At 45.0% G+C, this 12,165-nt stretch overlaps 1 protein-coding gene across 2 annotated transcripts in view; it reads left to right on the forward strand.

The window, feature by feature from the left end:
* setd3 (SET domain containing 3, actin histidine methyltransferase) overlaps window positions 1–12,165 on the forward strand; it is a 166,178-nt gene that overhangs the window by 133,770 nt on the left and 20,243 nt on the right. For both annotated transcript variants that reach the window (XM_068038705.1, XM_068038706.1), the window contains one exon: window positions 4,387–4,553. In XM_068038705.1, the coding sequence (XP_067894806.1) occupies window positions 4,387–4,553 (167 nt within the window). The remainder of the gene's footprint in view (window positions 1–4,386; window positions 4,554–12,165) is intronic.

Raw genomic sequence — 12,165 nt, forward strand, 5'->3', positions numbered from 1 at the left:
GTGGACAGGCTTTGGGGAGTCAGGAGATGAGTTACTCGCTGCAGGATTCCTAGCTTCTGACCTGCTCTTGTAGCCATGGTATTTATATAGCTGCTCCAGTTCAGTTTCTGGTCAGTGGTGGCCTCTAGATGTTGATAGTGGGGGATTCAGCGATGGTATTGCCATTGAATGTCAAGGGGAGATAGTTAGATTCTCTCTTGTTGGAGATGGTCATTGCCTGGTACTTGTGTGGCGCGAATGTGACTTGCCACTTATCAGCCCAAGCCTGGATATTGTCCAGGTCTTGCTGCATTTCTACACGGACTGCTTCAGTATCTGAGGGGTCGCAAAGGAGACCTGAGGATTGGGAGCAGTTTAGAATTCAGCAAAGGTGGACCAAGAGATTGATTAAGAAGCGGAAAATAGAGTATGAGAACAAGCTTGTGGGGAACATAAAAACTGACTGTAAAAGTTTCTTTAGATATGTGAAGAGAAGAAGATTAGTGAAGACTGTAGGTCCCTTACAGTCAGAAACAGGAATTTATTACGGGGAACAGAGAAATGGCTGACCAACTAAATGCATACCTTGGTTCTGTCTTCACAAAGGAAGACACAAATATCATACCAGAAATGTTGGGGAACACAGGGTTTAGTGAGAGAGAAGAACTGAAGGAAATCCGTATTAGTAGAGAAATGGTGTTGGGGAAATTGATGGAATTGAAGGCCGATAAATCCCCAGGGCCTGATGGTCTGCATCCCAGAGTACTTAAGAAAGTGACCTGAGAAATAGTGGATGCATTCAGTGGTCATCTTCCAAGATTCTGTAGACTCTGGAACAGTTCCTACAGATTGGAGGGTAGCTAATGTAACCCCACTATTTAAAAAGGGAGATAGAGAGAAAGCAGGGAATTATAGACCAGTCAGCCTGACGTCAGTTGTGGGGAAAATTCTGGAGTCCATTATCAAAGATTTCATAGCAGAGCACTTGGAGAACAGTGGTAGAATCGGACAGAGTCAGCATGGATTTATGAAAGGGAAATCATGCTTGACAAATCTACTAGAATTCTTCGAGGATGTAACTAGTAGAGTGATGAGGGGGAGCCAGTGGATGTGGTTTATTTGGACTTTCAGAAGCCTTTTGACAACGTCCCACATAAGGGATTAGCATGTAGAATTGAAGCGCATGGGATTGGGGATGGATAGAAAATTGGTTGGCAGACAGGAAACAGAGAGTAGGGATAAATGGGTCTTTTTCCGAATGGCAGGCAGTAACTAGTGGGGTACTGCAGGGATCGGTGCTAGGACCCCAGCTATTCACAATATATATTAATGATTTAGATGAGGGAACTAAATGTAATATCTCCAAATTTGCAGATGACACAAAACTGAGTGGGAGGATGAGTTGTGAGGAGGATGCAGAGAGGTTTCAGGGTGATTTGGACAAGTTGAGTGAGTGGGCTAATGAATGGCAGATGCAGTATAATGTGGATAAATGTGAGGTTATCCACTTTGGTAGCAAAAACAGGAAGGCAGATTATTATCTGAATGGCTATAAACTGAGAGAGGGGAATATGCAACGAGACCTGGGTGTTCTCGTACACCAGTCGCTGAAGGTAAGCATGCAGGTTCAACAGGCGGTAAAAAAGGCAAATGGTATGTTGGCCTTCATAGCGAGAGGATTCGAGTACAGGAGCAGGGATGTCTTTCTGCAATTATACAGGGCCTTGGTGAGGCCACACCTGGAATATTGTGTGCAGTTTTGGTCTCCTTATCTGAGGAAGGATGCTCTTGCTATAGAGGGAGTGCAGCGAAGGTTTACCAGACAGATTCCTGGGATGGCGGGACTGACGTATGAGGAGAGATTGAGTTGGTTGGGATTATATTTGTTGGAGTTCAGAAGAATGAGGGGGGATCTCATAGAAACCTATAAAATTCTAACAGGACTTGACAGGGTAGATGCAGGAAGGGTGTTCCCGATGGTGGGGGAGTCAAGAACCAGGGGTCATAGTCTAAGGATATGGAGTAAACCATTCAGGACTGAGATGAGGAGCAATTTCTTCACCCAGAGAGTGGTGAACCTGTGGAATTGGCTACCACAGAAAGCAGTTGAGGCCGAAACATTGTATGTTTTCAAGAAGGAGTTCGATATAGCTCTTGGGATCAAAGGATATAGGGCGAAAGTGGGAACAGGTTACTGTATTGGATGATGAGCCATGATCATAATGAATGGCGGAGCAGGCTCGAAGGGTGGAATAGCCTACTCCTCCTATTTTCTATGTGCTGAATACTGCAATCATCGAACATCCCCACTTCTGACCTTATGATTGAAGGAAGGTCATTGATGAAGCAGCTGAAGATGGTTGGGCCTAGGACACTACCCTGAGGAACTCCTGCAGTGATCTCCTGGAGCTCAGATGATTGACCTCCAACAACCACAACCATCTTCCTTTGTGTTTGGTATGACTCCAACCAGCGGCGAATTTTCCCCCTGATTCCCATTGACTCCAGTTTTGCTAGGGCTCCTTGATGCTATACTCGGTCAAATGCTGCCTTGATGTCAAGGGCAGTCACTCTCACTTCACCTTTTGAGTTCAGCTCTTTTGTCCTTGTTTGAACCAAGGCTGTAATGAGGTCAGGAGCTGAGTGGCCCTGGCGGAACCCAAACTGAGCATCGCTGAGCAGGTTATTGCTAAGCAAGTGCTGCTTGATGGCACTGTTGATGACACCGTCCATCACTTTACTGATGATTACGAGTAGACTGATGGGGCGGTAATTGGCCGGGTTGGACTTGTCCTGCTTTTTGTGTACAGGACATACCAGGGCAATTTTCCACATTGCCGGGTACATACCAGTGTTGTAGCTGTACTGGAACAGCTTGGCTAGGGGTGCATCAAGTTCTGGAGCACAGGTGTTCAGTACTATTGCCGGAATATTGTCAGGGCCCATAGCCTTTGCAGTATCCAGTGCCTTCAGTCGTTTCTTGCTATCATGCGGAGTGAATCAAATTGGCTGAAGTCTGGCATCTGTGATGCTGGGGACTTCAGGAGGAGGCTGAGATGGATCATCAACTTGGCATTTCTGGCTGAAGATTGTTGTAAATGCTTCTGCCTTATCTTTCGCACTAATGTGCTGGGCTCCCCCATCGTTGAGGATGGGGATATTTGTGGAGCCACCTCCTTCAGTTAGTTGTTTAATCGTCCACCACCATTCATGGCTGGATGTGGCAGGACTGCAAAGCTTAGATCTGATCCGTTGGTTATGGGATCGCTTGGCTCTGTCTATTGCATGCTGCTTACGCAGTTTGTCACGCAAGTAGTCCTCTATTGTAGCTTCACCAGGCCGACACCTCATTTTGAGGTATGCCTGCTGCTGCGGCTGGCATGCCCACCTGCACTCTTCATTGAACCAGCGTTGGTCTCCTGGCTTAATCGTAATGGCCAGCATTTATTTCCCATCCCTAATTGCCCTTGAGAAGGTGGTGGTACAACTGAGTGGCTTGCTAGGCCATTTCAGAGGGCATGTAAGAGTCAACCACATTTCTGTGGGTCTGGAGTCACGTAGGCCAGACCAGATTTCCTTCCCTAAAGGACATTAGTGAGCCAGATGGGTTTTTATAACAATTGACAATGGTTTCATGGCCATCATTAGACTAGCTTTTTTTAAATTCCAGATTTATTAATTGAATTCAAATTCCACCTTCTGCACCCATGTCCCCAGAGCAATACCCTAGGTCTCTGGGTTACTCGTCCAGTGACAATACCACTGGTTAAATTGTGAGGAGAGATTACACAAACTAGGTTGTATTCTCTAAAATTTAAAAGGTTAAGGGGTGATTTGATCAAAATTTTCAAGCTATTTAGGGGAACAGATGGTTACTTTCTATCTGCACTATTTCCATTGATTGGGGAGTCCAAGATTAGGGGTCATAGTCTAAAAATTAGAGCCAGAACTTTCAGGAGTGAAATTAGGAAACACCTGAAAGGTAGTGGACACTTGGAACTCTCTTCTGAAGATAGCAATTGATGCTAGATCAACTGTTAATTTTAAATCTGATTGATAAATTTTTGTTATTCATAGATATTAAGGGTATTGAGGTAAAGGCGGGTATATAGAGTTAAGTCACAGATCAGCTATTATCTCATTGAATGGTGTAACAGGCTCAAGGGGCTAATTGGCCTACTCCTGTTTCTATGTTTCTATACAGGAAATCCCTGAATCATTTTCATAGTGCACTTGCAAACTAAGCTGGAATTGCCAGAATTCTGTCATCTTTCATATATAGAGGAGACCTTCTCAGTACTCTGTTTAAACCTACATAGTAAAAGCACCCGCGACCGAGACTTGGGTTTACTGCCACTTTCCCAGACAGTTTGTACTGAACTAACGCATGATATTTGAATCTTTTAGGTCTACATTTTCTATGGTACTCGCTCCAATGCTGAGTTTGTGATACACAATGGATTTTTCTTCAATAATAACTCACACGACAGAGTGAAGATAAAGCTGGGAGTGAGTAAAAGTGACCGACTCTATGCTATGAAAGCAGAAGTTTTAGCTCGTGCTGGCATACCAACGTAAGTGTTTTATAAAGAGTTTCCTACATATCTCTCACCATTCCACAGACAATCACCAATAGGCAAATTCAGCTGTTTTCACAAGAATTCATGTAAAAATATTATGTTAACCTTTTCTTTTGTATATCCTATAAGGCATGTAAAACAATTCATGTATGAACATGTCTTACTGCTACCTTTTTGAGTTTTCTCAACCACTGAGGTACCCTGTCCGTGAGCTATGTGCTGCTCATGATCTTCTATCCTCTAATTTTAATGGGTAGAAAATAATGGGCAGTGCGCCTACATTTTCTTGATAACATGAGGCTTCTTGCCAGTAGTAAACTCAGAAAATTACCTCCTTTGTCTTCAATTGTTGCAGCTGTAAGTGAAGAGGCAGGTAACTGTGGTTGCCTCTAAACATACCAAAATATGTTGTCTACAGTATTGATTGAAGAGGTAGCATGAAATTCAGTTAATAAAGTGGATATTGAAGTAGGTTGTGTGGGGGGGAGGGGGAGAGCTTTGTTTCTCTTTAAAACTTAAATGTTAAGATGGTAATCCTCAATGTTTCATCCAAAGTGACACATGAAGCTCTGACATGGTAAATGCAGTTCTTTTGTGGGCTGATTATTTGAATGCAGTTTCTCCCTGCCTGTAAATCCTCACTGCTCCTTCACCAAGCTTTAGACCCAGCCTGAGTCTCTGTCAGGTGAGAAAAGCAGACTGAAGTCTGATCCCTAAAGCCTCTTAAGAGTTATTAGTCAGCATAAGATAAAGTTACCACAACAAGGATTCTGCATTTTCCTTGACAGAAGTGTTCATTTATTACATACATTGCCACTTCAGTGTATGAGTCTGATAAGCCACAACCTCTGATTATAACACTAATTAATAGAGAGAGCAGATAAAGTGCCCTCTGACACCCTACTCAAATCAACACACATTTTGTATGCCTCCCTAAGACAGCCTTATAGCAATGGAATTTAAAAGAGTGACTTAAGTGGAATCGATTGTGCCTTTTCTCACTAACGCGTATTGTTTAAAGCATTAGTGGGATAATCAAATGTACACTGGAATGTTTTGAAAGGTATTTCTACCTACACTAATACAATATTTTAATTGGCTTAAACATAGCTGCCCAAAAGTCGAGCTCTGAGACCTGTTGCAGTTGAGCTGAAAGCAGGCTGCTTTCTGGCTCCCTTCATTTAATATCCAATTGAGTTCAAATCAACATAGGGGAGAGGAAGGTCTCCTTTCTTAAAGGTACCAGCTGAAATGGGTTTGACAAGCTAGAGTAGACAAGTGTTTGAAGCACAAAACTGCCCTCAAGATGAAAACAATAATCAGTGCAGTGTGAACAATTTCTTTTGAACCTGAGCCCATACAGTTTATCCTTGATATGTTGAACACCTCATATATGATGTTTTCTGTTTATATGATGATGAGATATTTCCCTGTGAATGTGCCTAGCTTCTGCTCTGTTCCTTCCCTTCTCAATAAAAAATCATTAAGTCAGTGAGTGTCGACTTGCAGGCACAAGCCTCGCCCTATCACTCCATGGCCCCACTGAGCAGAAGGCTGACTCATTTTATGGCTGTCTTTCAGGTTAAACTCCATTTTCTTCTTTTCACCCTTTTTCACTCACTGTCTTGAACAATCACCTGTAGGTATGTCTTGCCTTTCTCCTTATTAGCTACATACATCAGCTTTTACATCAAACTCTCTTTGACACACCCATCCTATCTGAATCACAGAATAATACAGTGCAGAAGAGGCCCATCGAGTCTGCACCGATGCATTAAAACACCTGACCTGTCTACCTAATCCCATTTGCCAGCACTTGGCCCATAGCCTTGAATGTTATGACGTGCCAAGTGCTCATCCAGGTACTTTTTAAAGGGTGTGAGCCAACCTGCCTCTACCACCCTCCCAGGCAGGGCATTCCAGACCGTCACCACCCTCTGGGTAAAAAAGTTCTTCCTCAAATCCCCCTTAAACCTCCCGCCCCTCACCTTAAACTTGTGACCCCTCGTAACTGACCCTTCAACTAAGGGGAATAGCTGCTCCCTATCCACCCTGTCCATGCCCCTCATAATCTTGTACACCTCGATCAGGTCACCCCTCAGTCTTCTCTGCTCCAGCGAAAACAACCCAAGCCTATCCAACCTCTCTTCATAGCTTAAATGTTCCATCCCAGGCAACATCCTGGTGAATCGCCTCTGCACCCCCTCCAATGCAATCACATCCTTCCTATAAAGTGGCGACCAGAATTGCACACAGTACTCCAGCTGTGGCCTTACCAAAGTTCTGTACAACTCCAACATGACCTCCCTGCTTTTGTATTCTATGCCTCGATTGATAAAGGCAAGTGTCCCATATGCCTTTTTCACCACCCTATTAACCTGCCCTTCTGCCTTCAGAGATCTATGGACAAACACGCCAAGGTCCCTTTGTTCCTCGGAACTACCCAGTGTCAGGCCATTCATTGAATACTTTTGTGTCACATTACTCCTTCCAAAGTGTATCACCTCACACTTTTCAGGGTTAAATTCCATCTGCCACTTTTCTGCCCATTTGACCATCCCGTCTATATCTTCCTGTAACCGAAGACACTCCACCTCACTGTTAACCACTCGGCCAATCTTTGTGTCATCCACGAACTTACTTATCCTACCCCTCACATAGTCATCCATGTCGTTTATATAAATGACAAACAATAGGGGACCCAGCACAGATCCCTGTGGTACCCACTGGATACTGGCTTCCAGTCACTAAAACAGCCGTCTGTCATCACTCTCTGTCTCCTACAGCTGAGCCAATTTTGAATCCACCTTATCAAGTTACCCTGTATCCCATGTGCGTTTGAACAAAGAACAAAGAAAATTACAGCACAGGAACAGGCCCTTCGGCCCTCCAAGCCTGCGCCGATCCAGATCCTCTATCTAAACATGTCGCCTATTTTCTAAGGGTCTGTATCTCTTTGCTTCCTGCCCATTCATGTATCTATCTAGATACATCTTAAAAGACGCTATCGTGCCCGCGTCTACCACCTCCGCTGGCAACGCGTTCCAGGCACCCACCGCCCTCTGCGTAAAGAACTTTCCACGCATATCCCCCCTAAACTTTTCCCCTCTCACTTTGAACTCGTGACCCCTAGTAATTGAATCCCCCACTCTGGGAGAAAAAACTTCTTGCTATCCACCCTGTCTATACCTCTCATGATTTTGTACACCTCAATCAGGTCCCCCCCTCAACCTCCGTCCTTCTAATGAAAATAATCCTAATCTACTCAACCTCTCTTCATAGCTAGCGCCCTCCATACCAGGCAACATCCTGGTGAACCACCTCTGCATCCTCTCCAAAGCATCTACATCCTTTTGGTAATGTGGCGACCAGAACTGCACGCAGTATTCCAAATGTGGCCGAACCAAAGTCTTATACAACTGTAACATGACCTGCCAACCCTTGTACTCAATACCCCGTCCGATGAAGGAAAGCATGCCATATGCCTTCATGACCACTCTATTGACCTGCGTTGCCACCTTCAGGGAACAATGGACCTGAACACCCAAATCTCTCTGTACATCAATTTTCCCCAGGACTTTTCCATTTACTGTATAGTTCACTCTTGAATTGGATCTTCCAAAATGCATCACCTCGCATTTGCCCTGATTGAACTCCATCTGCCATTTCTTTGCCCAACTCTCCAATCTATTTATATTCTGCTGTATTCTCTGACAGTCCCCTTCACTATCTGCTACTCCACCAATCTTAGTGTCGTCTGCAAACTTGCTAATCAGACCACCTATACTTTCCTCCAAATCATTTATGTATATCACAAACAACAGTGGTCCCAGCATGGATCCCTGTGGAACACCACTGGTCACACGTCTCCATTTTGAGAAACTCCCTTCCACTGCTACTCTCTGTCTCCTGTTGCCCAGCCAGTTCTTTATCCATCTAGCTAGTACACCCTGGACCCCATGCGACTTCACTTTCTCCATCAGCCTACCATGGGGAACCTTATCAAACTCCTTACTGAAGTCCATGTATATGACATCTACAGCCTTTCCCTCATCAATCAACTTTGTCATTTCCTCAAAGAATTCTATTAAGTTGGTAAGACATGACCTTCCCTGCACAAAACCATGTTGCCTATCACTGATAAGCCCATTTTCTTCCAAATGGGAATAGATCCTATCCCTCAGTATCTTCTCCAGCACTGACGTCAGGCTCACCGGTCTATAATTACCTGGATTTTCCCTGCTACCCTTCTTAAACAAGGGGACAACAATAGCAATTCTCCAGTCCTCCGGGACCTCACCCGTGGTTAAGGATGCTGCAAAGATATCTGTTAAGGCCCCAGCTATTTCCTCTCTCGCTTCCCTCAGTAACCTGGGATAGATCCCATCCAGACCTGGGGACTTGTCCACCTTAATGCCTTTTAGAATACCCAACACTTCCTCCCTCCTTATGCCGACTTGACCTAGAGTAATCAAACATCTGTCCCTAACCTCAACATCCGTGATGTCCCTCTCCTCGGTGAATACCGATGCAAAGTACTCGTTTAGAATCTCACCCATTTTCTCTGACTCCACGCATAACTTTCCTCCTTTGTCCTTGAGTGGGCCAATCCTTTCTCTAGTTACCCTCTTGCTCCTTATATATGAATAAAAGGCTTTGGGATTTTCCTTAACCCTGTTTGCTAAAGATATTTCATGACCCCTTTTACCCCTCTTAATTCCTCGTTTCAGATTGGTCCTACATTCCCGATATTCTTTCAATGCTTCGTCTTTCTTCAGCCTCCTAGACCTTATGTATGCTTCTTTTTTCCTCTTAGCTAGCCTCACAATTTCACCTGTCATCCATGGTTCCCTAATCTTGCCATTTCTATCCCTCATTTTCACAGGAACATGTCTCTCCTGCACGCTAATCAACCTCTCTTTAAAAGCCTCCCACATATCAAATGTGGATTTACCTTCAAACAGCTGCGCCCAATCTACATTCCCCAGCTCCTGCCGAATTTTGGTATAGTTGGCCTTCCCCCAATTTAGCACTCTTCCTTTAGGACCACTCTCGTCTTTGTCCATGAGTATTCTAAAACTTATGGAATTGTGATCACTATTCCCAAAGTAGTCCCCTACTGAAACTTCAACCACCTGGCCGGGCTCATTCCCCAACACCAGGTCCAGTATGGCCCCTTCCCGAGTTGGACTATTTACATACTGCTCTAGAAAACCCTCCTGGATGCTCCTTACAAATTCTGCTCCATCTAGACCTCTAACACTAAGTGAATCCCAGTCAATGTTGGGAAAATTAAAATCTCCTATCATCACCACCCTGTTGCTCCTACATCTTTCCATAATCTGTTTACATATTTGTACCTCTATCTCATGCTCGCTGTTGGGAGGCCTGTAATACAGCCCCAACATTGTTACCGCACCCTTCCTATTTCTGAGTTCTGCCCATATTGCCTCACTGCTCGAGTCCTCCATAGTGCCCTCCTTCAGCACAGCTGTGATATCCTCTTTGACCAGTAATGCAACTCCTCCACCCCTTTTACCTCCCTCTCTATCCCACCTGAAGCATCGATATCCTGGGATATTTAGTTGCTAATCATGCCCTTCCCTCAACCAAGTCTCAGTAATAGCAATAACATCATACTCCCAGGTACTAATCCAAGCCCTATGTTCATCTGCCTTACCTCCTACACTTCTTGCATTAAAACAAATGCACCTCAGACCACCAGTCCCTTTGCGTTCATCATCTGCTCCCTGCCTACTCTTTCCCTTAGTCACGCTGACTTCATTATCTAGCTCCTTACAGGCTTTAGTTACTACCTCCTTACTGTCCACTGACGACCTCATTTGGTTCCCATCCCCCTGCCACATTAGTTTAAACCCTCCCCAACAGCGTTAGCAAAAGCACCCCCAAGGACATTGGTTCCAGTCCGGCCCAGGTGTAGACCGTCCAATTTGTAATAGTCCCACCTCCCCCAGAACCGGTCCCAATGTCCCAAAAATCTGAACCCCTCCCTCCTGCACCATCTCTCAAGCCACGCATTCATCCTGACTATTCTTTCATTTCTACTCTATCACGTGGCACTGGTAGCAATCCTGAGATTACTACCTCTGAGGTCCTACTTTTTAACTTGGCTCCTAACTCCCTAAATTCTGCTTGTAGGACCTCATCCCGTTTTTTACCTATATCTTTGGTGCCTATGTGCACAACGACAACTGGTTGTTCACCCTCCCCCTTCAGAATGTTCTGCAGCCGATCTGAGACATCCCTGACCCGTGCACCTGGGAGGCAACATACCATTCGGGAGTCTCGTTTTCGACCACAGAACCGCCTATCTACTACCCTTACAATCGAATCCCCTATGACTATAGCCCTTCCACTCTTTTTCCCGCCCTTCCGAACAGCAGAGCCAGCCACGGTGCCATGAACCTGGCGACTGCTGCCTTCCCCTGGTGAGCCATCTCCCTCAACAGTATCCAAAACGGTATACCTGTTTTGGAGGGAGATGACCGCAGGGGACACCTGCGCTGCCTTCCTGCTCTTTCTCTGCCTTTTGGTCACCCATTCCCTTTCTCCCTCAGCAATCCTAATCTGCGGTGTGACCAATTCGCTAAACGTGCTATCCACGACCTCCTCAGCATCGCGGATGCTCCAAAGTGAGTCCACCCGCAGCTCCAGAGCCGTCATGCGGTCTGACAAGAGCTGCAGCTGGACACACTTCCTGCACGTGAAGGAGTCAGGGACATCAGCCGTGTCCCTGAGCTCCCACATTGAGCAAGAGGAGCATAACACAGTTCTGAGATCTCCTGCCATTTTTAATCTTAAACTTAATTTAGTCTTAACTTAGATAAATGAAAAAGGAACGAAAAGTTTTTACCAATCACACGGTAAAAAAAGAGAAATAGAAAAAGTCTTATCTTATCTACACACTACCGAGTCCTTTTCTTTTGGTTAGAGGAGGAGGGCAGGTGGGAGACACTAAATGTGTAGTGTCTCGGGTTCAGAAACGGCCCAAATATATCGGCTTTTTACTTACCCAGAAGCCCCCTAGTCCGCCGAAAACAAAAGGAAATTAAGTTTAAGTTGAAACAGACCTTCCCAGCTGATCACTCGCTCGCACTCTCTGCTTCCGAATAAGCTGCTGCAGTGAAAGGTAAGTTATTTTAAACGGCCCAAATATATCGGCTTTTTACTTACCAAGAAGCCCCCTGGTCCACCGAAAACAAAAGGAAATTAAGTTTAAGTTGAAACTGACCTTCCCAACTGATCACTCGCTCGCACTCTCTGCTTCCGAATAAGCTGCTTCCCAGCTGATCACTCGCTCGCACTCTCTGCTTCCGAATAAGCTGCTGCAATGAAAGCTTTCTTGATAAGTCTCCCATGTGGGACCTTGTCAAAGGCTTTGCTGAAATCCATGTAAACTACATCAACTGCACTACCCTCATCTACACACCTGGTCACATGCTCAAAAAATTCAATCAAATTTGTTAGGCATGACCTCCCTCTGACAAAGCCATGATGACTATTCCTAATCAAATTTTGCCTCTCCAAGTGGTGATAGATTCTGCCCGTCAGATTTTTTTCCAATCGTTTCCCTACCACTGACGTG

Source organism: Heterodontus francisci, chromosome 9 (genome assembly GCF_036365525.1).
Source record: "Heterodontus francisci isolate sHetFra1 chromosome 9, sHetFra1.hap1, whole genome shotgun sequence".
Classification (NCBI taxonomy): domain Eukaryota; kingdom Metazoa; phylum Chordata; class Chondrichthyes; order Heterodontiformes; family Heterodontidae; genus Heterodontus; species Heterodontus francisci.